The 20,742-nt window shown below is 45.6% G+C and overlaps 1 protein-coding gene across 4 annotated transcripts in view; it reads right to left on the minus strand.

The window, feature by feature from the left end:
- Pknox2 (PBX/knotted 1 homeobox 2) overlaps positions 1 to 20,742 on the minus strand; it is a 74,769-nt gene that overhangs the window by 28,972 nt on the left and 25,055 nt on the right. For all 4 annotated transcript variants that reach the window (XM_038323377.1, XM_038323376.1, XM_038323375.1 and 1 more), the window contains exons 3-4: positions 14,555 to 14,726; positions 1,613 to 1,801 (exon numbers count right to left, since the gene is read on the minus strand). In XM_038323377.1, coding sequence (XP_038179305.1) covers positions 1,613 to 1,801; positions 14,555 to 14,726 — 361 coding nt within the window. The remainder of the gene's footprint in view (positions 1 to 1,612; positions 1,802 to 14,554; positions 14,727 to 20,742) is intronic.

A 20,742-nucleotide genomic window follows, 5' to 3' on the forward strand; every position in this document is an offset into this window, starting at 1 on the left:
CGATGCATTCTAATTAGATCAACACTTAAAAAAAATTCACAATAGCCACAGGATGGCTTTCCATCTCATTAACTCCTCACTTATTATTTTCATGAAAATTACTGATAAAAATGTGCATCTCCATTTGGTGAGGCCTCGCAGCCTCCTCAGCTCCTATCTTACATCTCTCCCGTCACCGGGGCTGCGCAGCGTCGCCATGGTAACCCACAATAATAGAAACTAATAAATTACAAACGAGATGCTCGTTGAGCAATTATTGTCCTCTTTTATGCAAGTTTCTTGCTAATTTCGATCATAAGGGAAAGTACAATAAGACTCTGAAGGAATGAGTCTATTTCAAGAGAATATTAGCAAGCAGAAGCCAAGGCTGCTGTTTTTAGATCTGTAATAAAGTGATTTGGCGATTTTAAGCAATACAAGGAGGAAATAAACTGCTTGCCCCATGTCCTTTGTCGTTCTTAGTATCAAGTCCCAGACATATTGCAGTGGGGGTAAACATGATGCAATACTGAGTGTACTTGTGGAGGTGTGGGGCGGGGGTCACAATGTACAAAGTGTGTCCCTCCCCTTGTCCCTGTAAACCTGAGTTCTAATACCTAAAATGAAAATGGCACAGCCTCTTAGGTGGCTTTCATGTTAGCTTCCGTTACTCACCCTTAGAACGTTAACCTGCATCCCAGTCCCTGTCTGAGGAGGAGGGCCACCGTGAGCCTCCCAGGGGCACCTGTGTCTGTGTGTGTGCTTTCTGGACTTCAGGAACTTGAAGAGAGGGAAACTACATTGTGAGTCTACAGTCTAGGGAGATGCCAGCAAGAGTATACAGGAAGAGTCAGGTAGCTTTCTGATTGTAGACCTGGAGAACACATTCTGTCCTAGGCAGAAGTGTTCACTCTTCCCTGTAGTGTAGAACAGGCACCAGCTCCTCAGAGGAAGGTAGCAGGGGGAATCTTAGAAGGGGGTTGGCTAAAGTGTCTTCTACAGCGGCTTTGCATCTTAGGAGGGCAGAGGTACCAGGGAGAGTAAACAGAGGATGAGCGAGAAGCAGTCCTGCGGAATTTCTTATCAGCTAGGTGCACAGAATTTGGGGGAAGAATCAGTTTCCCTGATAGCTTCTTCCAGGAGTGCCAAGAGCCACTTCATGCCCTCCAGAGGAGAATGTTTGCCAGGAGGTCTACCTACATCCTCAGGTGTCAGTTAGGCAACTATCTTTTCTCCTTTACGGACTAGGACCTGCCCACTTCTTGGTAAATCCTGGAGTAGGGAGTCAGGAATTTCTTTGGATACTGTTCTTTTTTTTTTTTTTTTTTTTAGATATGGTCATTTAGGGCATGCTCAGACCCTGGCAGGTAGGAGTCTATGTTAAAAAACAAAACTTAAAAAAAAAGCAAAAAACCTATCCTGGCTAGGTATGGCGGCTAAGGTAGCAGGATCAAGAGTTTGAGATCAGCCTAGGCTACATTCTAAGACCCTGTCACAGTCAAGTACAAAATAAGGGCCAGTGCTGTCAGATGGAGGGAGAAAGAGGGCCTCCCTGTAAAAGGGTCTTATGATTCAAATTGCTTTGCCCAGGTCACTGGAATCCGAGGAGCTAAGGCCCATCCCTGTGTGTTACCTGTGAGTGAAGGTTTATGGAGGGCTGGTTGGGGGAGTAGGGGCCCCCGAGGTCATTCCTGAGCAGGTTATCGCTGTGCATCTTGGTTTTGAGGCAGGTGATGTAACGGTTGCAAAAGTCTTTGCAGAGTTCATTGACTTTCTCCAACTCTAGCAGGTGGATCCTCAGGACCTGGATTGCCTTCACCATCTGGGGAGAGGAGGAGGAGTTGTAAGCCGAGGTGTCTGCATCACATCCCCCTCCCTCAAGCCCCCAGCCCCAACCTTGGCAGAGGATTGGTGCCTGTTGTTGCTGGGGCTCCTGTTTTCCACCCACATGGTTTAAACTCTCCACATGAGCTATTGTTGACTATTACTCGCTTGTAGCCCACTGCTATCACAGATGTTCTGGGGCAATTGTGATCTTCTGAGAACAGTGTTGACCTTAGCAATAGAAGTCCAGGTTCAAGCCCCAGGTTTGCCGTAGATTGTCTATGTAATCTTGGACAACTTGCTGAAACTCTCTATGCCCCCCACTTAGTGTCTACTAAAGGGGAATGTTATACCCTCTCCAACAACCTCACATGTTTGCTGAGAGATCATGGGAGAGGACCATGGTAACTCTATACAGCTTGAAGTATTAAGCAAAACCAAGAAAGACAGAGGTCAGAGTTTCTTGGAAATGCCCTAGAGGTCAGACATTGTCTATTCTTAAGTTTATATTCTGTGAGCTTCATGTAATATGGGCTGTCTTACTCTGATGATATCTGCTGATGGACCGGATAATCCAGCATGACTTAGCTGGGCGCTGGGTACCAACTGTCTACTTTCCATGCCCCTTTGGTTACTGCACAAGGGCCTCTTCAAATGGACATCCATGATCCTATTATGGCTAGAATCTACCTTGCATTTGAAGTTTTTTCCTTTGTTGTCATTATTGTTTCTGTTAGGGTTTGTTTCATTTATTTTATTTCATCAATTTTTTTTAGACAGGGTTTCATGTAGCCCAGGCTAGTCTCTAAGTCATTATATAGCTAAGGATGACCTTGAACTCATAATCCTCCTGCATCTACCTCCCAAGCACAAGGATTACAGGCATGTACCACCAAACTCAGCTTGTTGCTCTAATCATCATAAAAAGAAAATACATGGAAGGTATGGAAAACACAGGACCAAAATAATGTCTTTATTTTATTTTAGGGTAATTGTCTTTATCCAATTACCCTAAAGGAAAAGTTTCCGTTTTCCCCTAATTTATTTTAAACTTTATTTATTTATGTGTGTGCATATCTGCTATGGTGCTCATGTGGAGGTCAGAAGACAACAGTGGGAGTCAGGTCTCTTCTTCCATTATGTGTGTCCCCAAGATCGAGCTTGAGGTTGTCAGGTTTGACAGCAGGTGGGTCAGCTTGCTGGCCGACATGTATATATTTTAGCCAATCTCCAATAAACTTAACACATACAATTTTGCTTTCTGGTTTTCCCTTAGCTCATCAAATATGCTTTTCTAAGTTCCCGAATTGTTTTCTCTATCTCTCTTTTGGACTGTGAGCAGAGAGAAGGCAGGGATGACATCTAATTGGCTCACAACGTTATCTTATTTACATAGAATAAATATTGAATGGATGAGAATTATTTTCAATTGTCACATATGAGTCCATATGTGTGCTTTATTTAACTAGGTCTCTGTTGCTGGGTACTTATAGTACATTCAAATTTTCAGTTTTATTTAGAAAAAAGTTACACAACGAGGCTAGAGGACAAAGTAGCTCTAACTCAATTGTAGAACACTTACTTGCCTAAGCATTCATTAGGCCTTTGGTTTGATCTACACACACACACACACACACACACACACACACACACACACACACACACACACACACACACACACATACACCAAAGATTATTTTCTAAGTATGTAGCTTTGTCTTCCATTTCTGCATTATTTCCTCAGTGTGAATTCCTAAGAGTGATAGGAGAAAAATCTACATACATTGCTATGGATCTTGACAAATAAACTCAAATTGCTTCCCAACAGGGGCTTATTCAAACGGCGTTAGGATAACCAGACATCCATAAACGAGCAGAAAAAAACCCCTGAACCTTAATTTAAACTCCACATCTAATACAGAGATTAATTCAAATAAAGCATGGACCTAAATATAAGACCTCTCACCCCCAAAAAACACAAAAAACAAGCATTTTTAGAAAAAAGAAAATGGAGTCAGGTGTTGTGACCCATACCTAATCTCAGCACTCAGAGACAAAGGCAAGTAGATCACTGAATTCAAGGCCAATCTGTTCTACAGAACGAGTTCCAGGACAGCCAGGGCTACACAGAGAAACCCTGTCTTGAAAAACAAAACAAAAAAGAAAGAAAATAGAAAGTCTTAGTATGTAGGGTTTGGCAAAGAAGTCTTAGACTTGATACCAAAACCATAATCTAGAAATGGAAGATTACGTGCTTGCTAAAATTAAAAATGTTTGTTCTTAGAAAGAACCTGCCAGGCATGGTAGTATAAACCTTTAATCCTAGGACTTTGGAGGCAAAGGCAAGAAGATCTCTTTGAGTTCAAGACTAGCCCGATTTACATAGGGAGTTCTGTAATAGCCAGGGCTACATAGAGAAACCCTGTCTAAAAACAAACAAAAACAAAAAAAAAAAAAACAAAAACAAAAAATCATTATCAACAACAACAGAACCCCGTGAAGAAGATGGAAAGACTTTGGACTGGGAGAGGACATCTACAGAGCGCATGTCCGACAAAGGGCCTGCACCTAGAACAGGCAAAGAACTCTTAATACTAAATGGCAAAATAACAAGCAACCCAATTAGAACAAGGGCAAAAGGCATGATCAGATGTTCTGCTGAAGAGGATATACAGATGGCAAATAAGCACACGGAAAGATGTTCAATGTCATTAGCCATTAGGGAAATGGCAATTGCAACCTTAGTGAAGCATCTCTGCACACATATGCATAGTTACAGCTAGAAACCGATGACATGCGAAAAACTGGACCGCGGCTCACTTGTGCATTGATGGTGGGAATGTGAGGCCACGTAGTCACTGCAAAGAGTGACTGCAAACAGAGGAGCAATTCCTTGCAAAATGAAGCATGTTTGCTTCATGTTATGAATGTCTTTAATCCCAGTTGAGAGGCAGAAGCAGGCAGTTCAAGGCCAGCCTGGGTTATCTAGTGAGTTTTAGATTATCCAGGGCTACATAGTGAGAACCTGCCTCAAAAACAAAACCAAAAGCAAACAAACAAAATAAAGCAAAACAAAACATCCAAACTAAGCGTGTACTTATTATATGACCCAGCAGCTTGTGGGCATTTATTCCAAAGAAATAAAAATGTACATTCTCTCTCTTTCTCTCTCTCTCTCTCTCTCTCTCTCTCTCTCTCTCTCTCTCTCTCTCTCTCTCTCTCTCTCACGCGCGTGCGCGAGCACACACACACACACATAATGAACAGCTGTTCAAGACAGCTTTATATCAATAAATCAAGTGGCCTCAAACTAGAAACAGATGAATGGATGGCATGGTGCACCCATGTCACAGACTACAGAGGAATGGATGACGTGGTGCACCCACGTCACAGACTACAGAGGAATGGATGATGTGGTGCATCCACGTCACAGACTACAGAGGAATGGATGACGTGGTGCACCCACGTCACAGACTACAGAGGAATGGATGACGTGGTGCATCCACGTCACAGACTACAGAGGAATGGATGACGTGGTGCATCCACATCACAGACTACAGAGGAATGGATGGCATGGTGCACCCACGTCACAGACTACAACTTGGCAATAAAAGGAATTAACTATTAATACACTCAACAGCTTGGATGTATCATGGGGAATTATGCTATGAGAGAAAAACCAGTCTTAAAGGGATATATGCTAATAGCGCAGTGACATTTGCAGGACATGACAAAACCAGGAGACAAAACAGACTAGTCATTGGTGGGCTAGAGTGAAGGGAAGAGGGAAGAACCATTCTGTACCTTGACTAAATAAGCCTACATGAATCTAAACATAACAAATTCACATAGAACCTGGAAGAAATGTACGCACATACAAGTGAGTGTGTGTAAAATTGACAAAAAACTGAATATGGTTGGTGGCTGTGCTTGATTAAGCAAGAAGGGAATCAGGACCTCTCATACTAATGCTTACAAGTGCCTGCAAATTTATAATTATATAAAAATAAAAAAAAACATGTAGATGGGGTTACTGCCTTTCCTTATCTGCTTATGTTGATATGGATAACATATGGGTGATTCTAATGCCAACCTCCTAGTTTTTGGCAGCGTAACGATGCCTGGGGACCAGCTCAGACAATACAAACATGGAACAAGGGGGCTGAGGTTGGTAAATAGTTGGCAAAGTAGCACTTGCCACAAGCTTGAGCTTGATTGCCAGGTCAGGTTTAGAAACACAAAGAAGAAACTGTCTCCCAGAGAACTTTGACTGTGATGAGCAAGGACTGAGCTCTGAGCTCAACTAATTCAGGTTTTCTGAAGTACCAAATTGAAATTAAGGATCACAAACGGAAGCTTTACACAGGGCTCTGTTACAAGGTCTCATCCTACAGATGCCAACTCCATGAGGCTGAGATTGACACACAAGGAGCACATCAAGTTATAGAGGGGAGTGATGATGCTCAGATAAGTAGTTTGGACCAAAGGGAACTTGAGAAAGACGTGTTCTCATCTAACGTTTTCTGTTTGGCTTCAGCCTGGAAGGTCTCGTCTTGTGCCTATTAGGATAACCAGCCCAGTGAGTGGTGCACTGAGGACGGACTGGCAACACTGAAACATGTCTTACTGTATGTCTGCCACTGGGCTAAGTCCAATCTTTGCTCTGTCTTATTTATTCTAGCAACATCCTCTGCAGGCAAGTACTCTTATTGCCCACCCACTTTTTATTGCTGAAGAAAATGAAGTCCACAGACAGCTTTTCGTCCCAGTGGACACAACTTGTAGGCAATATGAAGCCCTATGGCCTTGCCCCTGAGATCAAATAGCTTCTATGGTCTCTCCGGAGTCAGGTATGTTAAAAATGATGGTAGTATAAAGGGAATGTGGTTCGCGGGTAAGTGGGGGCCTGCAAGGTGAGGGGACTGTGCAAACACACCAGACCTGTGGTTGCAGCCTCTCTTCTAGGCCATCCCTACCACTGGGAGCCGACCTTATTGTTTTGGATGGTCTCTATGTTCTTTCAATGTGCTGATTAGGAAGTTCTTCCTTACACAGGACTCAAATCTCTTTTGCCTTACTGTAAAGGGCTTGCTCAGCCTTCTGTAGAACCGAGGACATCTAGTGCCTCCAACAACATAACCTTCATTTAATTTTATCACTGCATTTGGCAAGTCATCTGGCTTGAATAAACTGCTCAACTATGTTGAGACAAACCTAGTTCTCATATTATTCTTTTTTCTCTTTCCTTTCTTCCCTCTCCCTTCCCATCCTTCCTTCCTTTTCTCTTTCCTTTTCATTTTTTTTCCCTTCTCATTAGCAAGACTATCCTATTCTGCTTAATTTTTGGAGGAGGGAGTGCAGAGTATAGAACCAGGGCCTCTCACACGCTAAGCAGATGATCTATCACAGCTGGGCCCAGTGATAGTCTGCATCTAAAAATCAACATTTTATTTTAAAATAGTCCTATGCACACATGTATACATGTTTGTATAAATGTATACAAGCATCACACCCCCCAGAACATTTAAGTACATAACCAATATGTATTTATTATACAAAAATGGAAAAACTACAGATAAGTTAAACAGAGTAAAAAGCAAAAATGTATCTAAATACCCCAAATGCTTAGCTCAAACGTAGCACATGCACAGTGTGTTTTAACTAGTTCTGGTGTGCAGGGGCCCCAAAGCAGTCACATCCTGGGGTCTGGTAAAGCACAGATGAAGGATTACTCTTTTATGCGCTAATAGAATTGGTTTAAAAATTTAAGAAGGCAGAGTAAATCATAATGGTTCTCTGAGGCAATGAATATGTACAATATTAGAGAGACAGACGTGCGGTACGGTGCATGAGGGTGGGGACTGCACGCAAGGCAGACGGCCTGTGGCGTTCAGAGCCCTGCAAACTGCATGTGAGTCCAGGCTCACGGCTTGCTCTTTTAGTGCCAGTGGACAGGGTCAAGGTTTACACTGAGCCTCAGTCTCCTCATTTGTAGACTAGAGGTAAGGGACATCCCTAATTCAGAAGATTCATTCAGGGCTAGTGGGTAAAATGTGAACGTACGTGGTAAATCGCAAGTAACCAGTTACATTTTTTCCCCCTTTTGTTTTCTCATGTAGCCTAAAGTGATCTGGAACTCTCTATGTAGCCAAGGATGATCTTGAACTTCTGGTCCTCCTACCTCTACTTCCCAAGGGCCCAAACACATGTCAAATGACAAAACAAAATTAAAAAAACCTTCTTTGAATAATTTCTCATCGTCCGTTAGCTTTCCTACGGCTACCCTATATTGGACTAATGGAGGAATAATCTCTGGGTTCCTTCTATATTTGCAGTGAATAAAGTATTTGTCATCCTATATCTCTAACTCTTGCTGTTTTGCCTCTAAGAATAAAAGGCTGATTTATTAAACTATCTTTTTTGAGGGTGGTGGGGAGTTTCGAGACAGGGTTTCTCTGTGTAACAATTCTGGCTCTCTTGGAACTTGCTTCATAGACCAGACTGGCCTTGAACTCATAGAGATTAAAGGTGTGCACCACCACCGCCTGGCAACTACTCTAAATCCTTCAGCACATTAACAATGCCCCTTAATTTATTTTTTAAAAAGATTTTGCTTATTTTTGACTATTTGTACACGTGTGTGTCAGTGTAAGGAGTTGGACAAGTGAGTGCAGGTGCCCCCAGAGACCAAAAGAGGATGCTGGGTCCCCAGCAGCCCGAACTACAGATGGCTGTGAGCTGCATAACGGAGGTGCTGGGGCTGAACTCTAGTCCTCTAGAAGAGCAGTGGGCGCTCTTAACTGCTGAGTCATCTCTCCAGCTGGAATGCCACTTAATTTAATACTACCATTATGCATGATGGATGTGTCCTTCATTCTAATTCCCAGGTTTTATTCTGTCAGCTTCTATCTCCTCTTTCTGTTCCAAAATAAGAATTCTGCCTCCTCTAAAGATGACCCCCCCCAAAACAGCAAATCAAGATGCTACTCTCTTTTGTAGTATCCTGGCATTTTCATGCGTCCCACAGGCTCAGGAAAGTACCCAAGACAGGACAACCTCTTTTCTATAAAGTTACACACTGTGATGTCCTGAATTTATTATTTGTTACCTGGGCATTTTGGAGAAGTGACTTAAACTTTATCTATGCAACTTAGGTTAATAATAATATCTACATTTGAGCATTGTTCGAACTTTGAATAAGATTATGTTTGCAAATGTTACTGGCATGTATCATAGGTGTTTAATAATGTCTAGTCTTTGTCCTGATGCCCCTCAACCACCACACATAGCTTCAAGTTATTTTCTAAATAGCTGCCTCTCTTGTAGGTCTTGGCCTCTTCATTTTATGAGAGTAACTCCTTGTCTCTCAAAACATTTGTATACACAGCAGTTTACAATTTTCAAAAGGCTTCTCTCTCCATTATCTTATTTTGAGTGTCTTCACCCCAGGGATGCAGGCAAGATTATCTATCACTCTGCTAGAGATAAAGGAACAGAGGCTCAGAGATGAGATAGCCTGCTCCCTTTCTTGCCTTGGGGGCAAACTCCTTCCACTTTCTCCTTCTGCAAATTGGGAAGGTAGGGAAGAAGAAGTTTATAAGCCTGCATTCCTAAATTGTGAGCTGACATTTCCCATGGGTCACTGGAGCAGACAGAGCTAAACTCAAATGAAGAATTTTTCCCGACTGGGGCAGCTTGGCTTGGCCAGTTGGGAGTGCAGGGTCACTAGGGTGAAAAGGGGAACAGGGAAGAAAGGTGAATGCCAGGGCTGGAGGCCTCTCAGACAAGTGGATATTTTACGGAAGCTGTCATGCATGGCAAGTTAACTCACATTTGAGTCATGACTGGCATCTTCACCTGCGTGGCATCAGAATTTAGAGAAGCACTGAGGGGCTGGAGGGCACAGCCTGGGCTTCTCAAGTTAGAGGGACTTTCTTCAAGCTCAGCTATGGAACTTCGTGGCTACAGGACTCTGGGTCCTGCGTTTCTCTCTCCCCTGAATGGGGATAATAGCTGCTCTCTGCCAGGCTCGTGTGAGAATCTAAAGAACAAAGTGGGGACACATCAAGGAGGTAGTTTTGGGGACGGAGAGGTTTCTGTCTTCCCCCTGGAGGCCTTGAACAATGCTTAATCTCTGTACTATAGTTTCCTCAGCTATAAAATAATAAATAATAAATAAATAAATAAATAATAAAATAATAAAATAATAGCGATTCTCTGGTCTCAGGGTGGAACTTGGTGGCAGAGTGCTTGCCAAGCACACGCAAGGTCCTGCATTTGACCTCCAACACCACAAAACAAATAGAATGACTATGTTTTCCTGAGAACGGAATGAGATGTGACTTGGAAAATAACAACAAAACAAACACAAACAAGAAACAACTAAAGGAAGACCTGACTCTTCTAGAAATGTCAGAAGACATTAGCACTCCCTCTGTGCGTGTGTGTAATAGTTGAGAGTGGAGCTGCATTTCATGGCTCAGTTCTCTTTCTATTTTGCCCATAGCTGCATGATCCTGTGTGTTATTTCACTTCCTAAAACGAGGACGATGAGACTGGGGAGATGTGAAGTACTCGCTGTACAAGTGTGAGGACTTGAGTTCGAGTCCCAGCACTCACATAGAAATGACAGACGTGGTGGCCTGTGCACACATGCACACGTATTCCCAGTGCTGGGAGGCCGGAGAGAGGCGTCTCCCTGGGACTTCTTGGATATCCAGTGAGGGAAAATAAGTGAGCTCCATGCCGTACCAGCGAGAAAGTCTCTCTCTCTCTCTCTCTCTCTCTCTCTCTCTCTCTCTCTCTCTCTCTCCCTCCCTCTCTCTCTCTCCTCTCTCTCCCCCCCCTCTCTCACACACACAACACACACACACACACACACACACACGAGAGAGAGAGAGAGAGAGAGAGAGAGAGAGAGAGAGAGAGCGGGGGGGGAGAGAAAGAGAGAAAAGAGTGTTCTGAGGATTGAACCAACTGCCTCCAGCAAATGGGCATAATATTGTTAATATTAATATTAAGCTTTGCAGATTTGGAACGGAGATTATATAAGATAATAGATGCAAATAGTTTAGGATAGCACCTGGTACCTGTAAGTGCTCTATAGATGTTAATTATTATCATGGTTGATATTCTTATTTCCTTTCCTCTCCCTGGTGGCTGTGAGGTTTGCAGGTCCCTTCTAGGCAGAGAGCCTGGACTGAAGGCTGAGGTGAGTGACTTTCAGATCAGGTTTGGATGAGGTCTCTGTGGGCCCACAGCTCTGGGCTGGCTCCTTCACGAGTCTCCTCACTCCTAGATTCCGGCCTCCAGGCCTGCCTCTTCAGAGTGGGCCCAGGGGCCTGGGAGGCCCCATTTTGGAACTGGTTTTGCGGTCAGGCAGCCATAATCTGTCCCTGGAGCCACACCAGAGCCTCATTAAAACGTGCCCCATAAATGTTAAAAAATTTACACATAAAAAAATTCCATGCATGAAACTGAAACCGTACGTTTTACAGCCTTAGTTTGAAATCTTGCATAATATATAAAACCTTGGCCTTGCACCGGGGGCCCGTAAATCAGGTTTTATAAAACAAAAAGCTTTTACCTTTCAAAGTGGTTTGGGGAACTTGCAAATTTTACAAACTTTACCAAGTGCCAGTCAGAGGCTGCTGGGCCCAAGGAGTGGGTCGGATCTGGAGGCCAGGTAAGACAGAAACCTGGTGTAGGAATTGTAGTAGATCCCAGAGGACTCACGGGTATTTCGGATTAACCACCTGGGAGTGGAAAGACGAAGGGAAGGTCCTAGTGGGGGCTCCAGGGAGAGATATTATTGGTGTCATTCTCTTATTTGCGAGCAAGGGCTTTACTGTCACCAGGGAGAGGCGGAGTGCCTGTGGGAGGAGTACAGACACAGGGCTCTAAGGCCAGGGCTCTCCTCCGTAGACCTGAGGATCGCCTTGTAGAAAAAAAAAAAAAAAAACAAAAAAAAACCCAAAAACCAGATTTCATGTAATTACGTTTTACTCCCAGTAGAGGCGCTGTGGAGCGACAACCTTACAGGATTCCCTCCCTCAGAAATCTGTGACTGGGATCCTCTCAGATATTTGGGGCAGCTCTGGGAGAGCTGACTCAGCTGTTTCCATGGAGATTTGTCTGGAAAAGCGGCTCTGGGAGACTGTGAGGAGCAGGGGTGGGTGAGACAGGCGAACAGCTCCGGGAAGGGAAGGAAGAACAGTTAGGGTCTGTCCAAGAGGTGGAGAAAGCAGGGAAGGGTCAGGGAGAGGCTGGAGGAGGGTGTTGGGAGAGAACCTTCTGAGGGGCAAAGATTTTGGGGATCCAAGTGCCCTCCTGACAATCCTATCTATGAAAGTCAATATTCAAGGGCAAAGGAAAGCTGCCCTCACACACACATATATAAAAAATAAATCTCTCAATTATCTCAGCTCATTTGCTTGGGGTCCCTCATTTTATGTCCCTGCTCGGCTGCGCAGTATATCTGTCCGGAGAAAGAGTTACAGTCCGTTGGGCTACGTGTGCGGGGTTGTAAAAAATACAGATGCCAAATTAACTGGCTGTGGCACTCGGCAGCTGATTGAGCTGGTAATAACGGAATCTGACCTTTTTCTAATTTCTAATTATGTGCATCTCGGCTGTGCTGGAGACATGATTCTTGTCCTAATGATGGCTCCTGTGCTTGGCCTCTGCGTCTCTTCCTTTTGACACTGGGCTAGGAACCAGTGGCAAAGGGCACTGCTGGATTTCACCCTACCCTACACCAGAAGTTTCAGGATCCAGACCATACCGTGTCTTTGACAGCCAGGATACAGAAAGGTTGAGGATCTGAAACACTATCACAGTGAGATTAATTTTCAGATGCAAAGCCCTTTTAAAGGCCAAGTCTATGAGCCATCAATTAATTTATTACAGTCATGTGAGCTAGGGGCAGTTAGCTGTAGAGATGAGGAAACTGAGTTTCAGTCACCAAGATCATACAGACAATGATGATGCTAGGCTCATTACATATGTGTGTGCACACATGTGTAGTGGGCCCAGTCCCAAGTCTACCCTGACTTTGAGAAAGAGTTGTCTCTAGACTCCAGAGCAGCCTAAAGCCGCATTCTGAAGAATTCCTTTCCAAACTGCAGAATCTTCTGATTCTGACTAGCTGAGGAGCAGGGCAGGGCTGAGCCAGCCTTGCCCACACAGTCCAGCTGGAGGATCAGCACAGTGGAAGCTTTCCTTGACTCTAAGAGGCTGTAGCCAGGGTTCACCGCCCATTAGGGGAGAGGGAGGGCCAGGGATGAGCAGGGGTAGATTTGGGATTCTCAATGCCTCCACTAATATTCCCGGCAATCAGTAAGTACTTCTCCCATGTCCAAGATCAGCCCCCATTCTTAAATCATCATAGCACCACAAAATCCCAAGCCAGGCAGGGGTCTCCTGGTGGCAGCTATCTCAGGTTCCGAACACAGAAAGAAGCAGTGGTGTGAATAATTCATGCTCCCAAATAATACCGAAGTCATTCATCCGATCTGTATATGTACTAAATGTGGGTGTATGTGTCCACAAGTGTACTTATGCATACGTGTGCCCGGGAGATAAACGTGTACTTCTACTTTCTTTTTTGTAGCCACTTTAGCTTCCCGGATTCTGTTCTTTTTCGGGGAGTGGATAATAGCTGAACTCTGGGTAGAAGAAGTTAGCACTATCACCAATCAGTGTGTGCGTGCGTGCCTGCATGCATGCATGCATGTGTTGGAGAACAGATTTGCAGAGTTTCCAAATTCACTGTGATAATCTGGACAGTTCACAAACATCAAAAACTCAGGTCCTGTGAGGCCGTGGTGGCTCACATCTGTAATTCCAGCACTCGGGAGGCAGAGATAGCCGGAGCCCTTTGAGTTTAAGGCCAGCCTGGTCTGCAAAGGGAGTTTCAGAACAGGGCTCTGACACAGAGAAACCCTGTCATGAAAAATCCAAACCAACTAACCAAACAAGGAAAACAAAAAACCAAAACATCAGGTCCTGAGGTTATTACTTCCAGGAACCACTTGGCATGATAGACAGCACACTGGTTCTCAGCACACTCCATGATGGACAGCACACTGGCTCTCCAGCCCACTTCTTCCATTAAACTCCCAGGCTAGAAGAGAACTTGAGATTCCAACCAACCCAGGAGCCATGGATGCTAATGATGGCAATTGCCTTGGAAATACAAAATGTAGAGTCACAGGATTCCGTTGTATCAGCAGAATCACAGTTCCCTAGTGCAGCCCAGGAACTTGTATTTTACAGGATGACGTGATTATCTGAGTGGCAAACTATTTGGAGCATGGTCTACTGTGTCCAGTAAGACCAGGTCTTTCCCTGTGTGGACAAGCTCAAATATGCCTCTTACCTTCCTTCACACGTCTGCCTTCTTTGCCACAGCCGCCAGTTATCCATGCAGACTCAGAATAACTACCTTTGGCATTCTAGCTGTCAGTCCCCCACTTTCCATTTGCTTGAACCGTAAGGCAGCAGGGGTCAGATGCTGGCACCATGTTAGAGGCAGAGAAAGCTTAGGCAGCAGAGTCTGCTGCTAGAATCTTCATTAAAAATGCTTTGATCTGATTCTCAACCATGAAATAGTGTGCACAGTGTGGATTCCACAATGGGCACTCACAACTTTCTGTTGGATTAGTGAATGAAAGGAGCACTTTTAGGAGATTTGGGATGGGATCAGAGGACTGGAAGACTTCAGCCAGAATGTAAGGTAGAGGGTCTTTACCAGATTGTCCAGTTCCGGGTCATCGCTGAAGAAGGGTTTATGTTCCTGCTCCTGCTGGTGGACAAAGTTCTCGATGTCCACGTCAAAGCTGGCGGAGGTGATGCACTCAGAGCCCTGGGTGGCCTGTTCACATTTCTCAAACAGCAGCGTCAGAAGCGGGAAAAGAGGGTGCCTGTGGGGACATTAAGAGCTCACACCTGTGCACAGAGAGACCAGGCTGCTGCTAGCCCCCCCACCTTTCCAGCAGTTCTATCACTTCTTTTCCCAGGGTCCAACTCTTTGAGGATGTCCCCAGTCCCCAGGGTCTGCCAGGGTGGCAACATTTTGTTTTCTGGCATGGAGAACCCACTCCTGGGGCCTCTGAGGGCTCCTACCTTTCCCCTTTGGTCAGATAAACTGCATGGAGAGGTTATAACTCTTCAAAGATATTGGTGTCCATTTCAGACTCAGCATGATTCCAGGAAGGAAATGTGGGAACTATCTAGAGAGTTCTTGGGTGTGGATATTAGCACTAAGTGGCATGCAAGCAAAGATTCATAGCACCATTTGGGTTAAGTACTTCATCTTGCATATGTCCATTATAGAAACACACACACACATGCACACACACACACACACACAAATGCACACACACAGAGTCCGAAGCCAGCTGAGGGCAACAGATGTGTATAAACAGTTGTGTGTTTGCAAGTATACACAGGGTGAAATATATGAGCCCCCAAACTCATCCACATATGCCCATGTCTGTTGGCAGACTCAGTTTTGTCAAATATCCCAGTTGCTTTTGTAAAATCTCCCTGCACTTCCATCACCAAATCCTTAACACGGCTGTAATTAAATGGCTATTTGTATCATTCTGTGTTTTTCTCCAGGACAGTCTCTGTGTAAAGGATTGCTGTATCCAAGAATCTTGCCATGTATACTCATAGAAGGCACTTAATAAATTGCTCAAGACTGAATCAATGAATAAATTGTGTGTGCGTGTGTGTTTCTAAGGTAAGTTTATATGAGCATAAATGTTTAATCAGATGGGTCTGTGTGTCTTAGTGTAGAGAGATCACGACCCCCTAGAAGCTTCCTTGACTACCCACTGTCTCCATATCTCTCTCCCAAATCTCTGAGTTTTTGTTTCATTTGCCTACTTACCTAGACTGTAACCAGGGATCAAACCTATCCATTCACTCCTGAATATCCAAAGTGTGGCAGAAGTATATGAATCCTCACAGACATTTGCTGAACACAGATGTTGTATGTTTGCACGCTTATTTGCAGACATAACCACACATCACACTTATTTCTGCAGCACATACGCCCACGTGTGCCTAGGCTGTTGCCTCTGGCATGGAGAGAGCCCAATCCCTTCCCCTGTTCTAAGAAAGCATCTGCACATCTTGGATCTTTCTCCTCAGGCTCCTGAGACCACAACATCTGCTTCTTTATTTTCTATGCAGCACTGTTTCATGGGAGAGGAAGAAGAGGAACCTGTGCTGGATCTGCCTGCTGGTCCTCTGCCACAGGGGTAGCCCGGCTAGCATTTTCCTACAGAACTTCCTGCAGTGAAGCAAATGTTCTTCAGTTTGCACCATCTAACACAGGAACCACTAGCCACTTGAGGCCAATGAGCACTTGAAATACGGCCAGTGCAACTAAGATGATGAATCTTTAATTTTATTGAATTTTAATTAATTCAAATTTAAATGGTCACATGTGGCTAATGACAACCATATTGGGGAACATAGTATAAGTCCTGAGGAGAACAGACACTGGGAGCAGGACCGAGCCTCTAGCCAGCACAGTATGTTCAATATCACTGAGTGCGTGGAGGGAAGCCCTGATGTCTGTTCCACCCCAGAATCTCAGACAGGAGTGCTTAGCCTCATAAAAATCATACTTGCCCAGCCTCGGTCTCTCCACTTAAGTGAGGAGGGGTGGGAGGATAAAGGAAGATCTATTCCCACTTCAGATGACCAGCTGATCCGTGTTTAGAGAAGCTGGTGTATAAACTACTGGGCCCCCAGGCTGTATACTGGGCTTGGAGCATGCAAGAAAGAGGGCCAATATTTAAGGTTCGCTCTCGTGCATCCCAGAATTGCCAGGATCTCTAACACACCCAGCAAGGAGCTGACAGGGAAAAACAATGGGGTGAATTTAGCTCCCCGGCTGAAGACAAAGAGAACATGAGGTGAAGGGGTTAAACTCCAGTATAAGTCTTCATTTGCAGCCTCCAATACTGCAGCATATTATAGTCTAATCTAACCTGATCCCAGTTTAATGCAAGATTCTCTTGGCCCTGAGTGGAATACCAAAGAAAGCCTCAGTGGCTGTAATTTAAGCAGAGCCCTGCAGTGGTTTAGCTGAGGGCCATGAAAGGCAAATTCCAGACGGTGTTATGAATTATTGCGCCTTATGAACCTTCCTACTCTCAACAGATGCCTGCTGCCATTTAAACAGCCACTAGATCAATTAGGAATGAAAGGCACAAATCGACTCTGTACAAGGGCACTAAATTACCAGGAACTAATAATCCGAAGCATCGTGCCAGGTGGTGGGGGTGCAGCCCATGCCCCAACCCACAGCAGCTATGCGGTCACTGCACATTCCTTCCTCACTGGCTAGAGGGAGGGTGGGCAGCTGCCAAATAGAGAGTGTGTGTGCGTGTGTGCGTGCGTGCGTGCGTGTGTGTGTGTGTGTATGCACGTGTGTGGACTGGGAGTTGAGTGCAGGCTCTCTGTAGAGCAAGTGTTTGTCCTATGTCAGCATGCATGTTTCACTGTGTGTGCATGGGATTTTGCGTTTATGCAGTACATATGCACAAAGGGTTGTGTACATGCAACTGGGGGCCTGACTTTGTATGTCATAAGTGTATATGCCTTACCTGTATGTAATGCATGTGCAGAGTTGTGTTTTCTGTGTACATAGTATAAGTGGCATGTGGGTTGGGCGGGTGGGGCCTGCCAGGATTCAGTGTGCCAGCTATGAGCACAGGTTTCGTCTGCTCCTGCGGAGCGGAGCAAGCAGCTTTCTTTAGAATGGTCAGGGAGGGCCTCTCTGAGGAAGTGACATTTAAGTTAAGCCTGGAATGATGAGGGGCAACCATGCGAAGAGCTGAGGGAGAGGTGTTTTCAGCAGGGAGAAGGAAGGCAAGGAACTCTCAGGTGGGTGATGTGTGATGGGGGCAGAGAGGAGAGGAAACCACAGAGCTAACACAGCAGTAGGTGTCAGGCTATGAGATGCTTAGTAGGCCCAGGCCAGAGCCACAGGGCCATAGAGCCAGGCTTGCAGGGGTGGGGCTGGGGCAGAAGGCAGTGATGTCAAACATAATGAGTAACTACATCCTCCTCTTTTGCAGAGCCGCTGTGTGGATCTGCACTACAAACCTTCCACTTGCAGGTGTCAGTCTCCCTAGAATGGTTGTGGGAGACACATGTGGGACTTTTTGTTTCATTTGATAGTATTTTCTTTCTTTCTTTCATTACATTTATTTATTTGTTTGTTCGTTTGTTCATTCACTTGCTCGTTCTTTCATTTGGGGTGTGAAGGTACCACGCTGCACACGTGGAGGTCAGAGGACAACTTGTAGGAGCTGACTCTCCATCTACTATGTGGAACCCTGGGGCTTGAACTCAGGTCGCCAGGCTTGTCAGTAAATGCCTTAACTCATTGAGCCATCTTGCTGGGCCACATTTTGGGGTATTTTCTATGCTTTCTATGTTGGTTAAGGTCCATGGGATTGTCTTGGCCTCCCGCTCCTGACCTGAGCTAGGGGAGCTGAACAGCACTGTCAGCACCCCAAACCTCCCTTCTCTTATCCCACCAGGCTTCTGTGACTGTCTCATCCCATTAACACAGGAGCCCATCCTCAGGAGCCATGCCAGACTAATGGAGTGCTCTCTTAGATCACTCAGTGAACTAGTCCCCTACTTGCATGGGGATAGCTAGACATTACCTCCAGGACCAGTCCAAGCAACCAGTGACCCTGATGGGTGTTAGGCCTGCAGTCATGGCTTTGGGCTGTCCCCAGGGCAGTTACAGATGAGCCCCCTGTCCCTTCTGCATTTGTCCATCATGTGCCTGCCTAAGCTTTGTACTGTATCTCCTAAGCTATTCTTCCTGATCCTCACATAAGTGGATAAGAAGTCACAGCCCCCATTGGGCCCCATTGAGGAGTCTCCCCAGCAGCTTCTGCTTCAGGCTTAGAGGACAACTTTAATATGGAAAGGAGCTGACATCTAAGCAACCAGGGATGAAAACGGCCCTGGGGATGGAATAAGGGGAAAAATTTCCTTATGTACATACACGACCTTGGCTCCTAACACGTCAGTTTGTCCAGCTGGAATGTTTGTGTTTTGGTGCTGGCAATCAAACTTAGAGTCTCGTGCAAAGCAGATGAGTGATTAACTACTGAGCTGCACACCCAGCTCAAAAACACAGGTTTTAAGGAGCTCTCCCTCCTGCTGACCAGGTCCGTGCGCCCCTGGACCAACACCCTTCAGAAGCTTGAAGCACGAGGGTGGGGGACTTAGTCCCCAGGGCCCGGCAGACAAACAAGTTATGAGAGATGGTCATTAGACTCTATTTCCAAACAGCAGAGGACATTTGACCTCCACAGGAGCTCACCTTCTCCCTCCCCACCCCTTCCCAACTCGGCTCCCCACAGGCCACCTCCCTCCTGACCGCCCCCTCCACCCCAATCTCTCTTAAGCCGTTCAAAATTTGGAGGAAATAAATCTCACTGTACTAATTCAGTGAGAGTTTGAGCCTCGTCAGTGCAGAACAAATAAAAGGAGTGAACCGGCATGACATTTTACTGCAGAAGAGAGGTCGTTTCCAGCCACTAATAAAAAGGATTTGACACAGACTAATAAAGAGAAATGAATTTCTCTAATGGCCTAATTTAGCACATTCAGCACTGTGCCTCCGCCTGGGTGCTGGGAGCATGGACAGAGGCAGGAGGGTGGGAGAGACGAGGCCGGTCCCTGGGAGAGGGGAAGAAGGGATGATCTCAAATAACATTTTATTATTTCTTTTCTCTGTTCCGTGCCCCCGGCCCCACCCCCGCCCTCATCACCTCTCCCCAGGAGCATCCGAACTAAAATCAAGCCCAAGGTATGCAGTTCCTGTTAACGATCCAAAGAAATAAAGAAGCCCTCTCCATAGGATTGCAGCCTTGTGCGAGCTTAAGAAGGTGATTAAACCGGATGTGTTGATTTCTACAGGGGTTTAAGTCATCGTTTGGTTTAATTACTTCTGACACGTCTGCCTTCCTGTTTTCTACACCACCCAACTACGCTGGTCAAGAGCGCCCAGTGGGGGGCTAGGTGGGTGGGACTGCTCTCCCCAGGGAAAGCAGATAGATCAGACAGGGCTGGTGTGCTGGCTGAAGCCCTAGGCAGGAGTTCCCACCACTCCTCTCAGCGAGGAAAGGTGGAGACCCCTGGATCTCGATAGTCCCTCTGCCAAGACCAAGAGGCTTTTTTTTCAGGGTCAGAAGTTGCTTACCCTACCTCGCTGAGGCTTCCGAGAGCTGGTGAGAATCCACAAAGCCCCAAAGCCCCTTTCACGCTTCCTCCCACTTTGAGACAGGTTCTTAGCAAAGATCCAGGCTGAAAAGTTTCCTGAAAGTTTGTGAAGACCGGGACGGAGACCACAGCTTTCCTGGCACTCGTCTACACTCTAATCTGACTGAGTTCCCCTCTGTGGCTGCAGCACATGTTTCTTTATGAAAAGGACTCAAGAAAAGATAGCTGGGTCCTTTCCCGTTTCCCTTTCTTCCTCCTCAGGCAATTTGACGGTGCTGCTTCTTTTGTTTTTAATGTAAAACATTTCCCCCCCTACTTAGTGAAGAACAGAAACGGAGAAACAGGGTGGAAAACGATGCAAACAGCTTGGGAGAGGCTGGGAGTCAAAAATGAAGAACAAGAATGTCAGAATAGACACACAGTCAGAAAAAGCCACTGCAGATTGGAGGAGCTCAGGGATGCTCCCAGGCACCATCCTTGCTCTTTCTGGAAGATAAATCCTGTCAAGCCTCTGTCCCTTCTTTTCATGTGACCTTGTCCAGGCTACAGACCTCAATTATGGGTCCAGCCAAGTATGTGGCCACCTGACTGGGTTGTCCACCTCCTGCTGGCCCCCGTGGCCACCCTGGGAGCCTCCAGACTCCCTCAGTACCACCCCACATCCCTTCC

Source organism: Arvicola amphibius, chromosome 3, assembly GCF_903992535.2.
Source record: "Arvicola amphibius chromosome 3, mArvAmp1.2, whole genome shotgun sequence".
NCBI lineage: Eukaryota > Metazoa > Chordata > Mammalia > Rodentia > Cricetidae > Arvicola > Arvicola amphibius.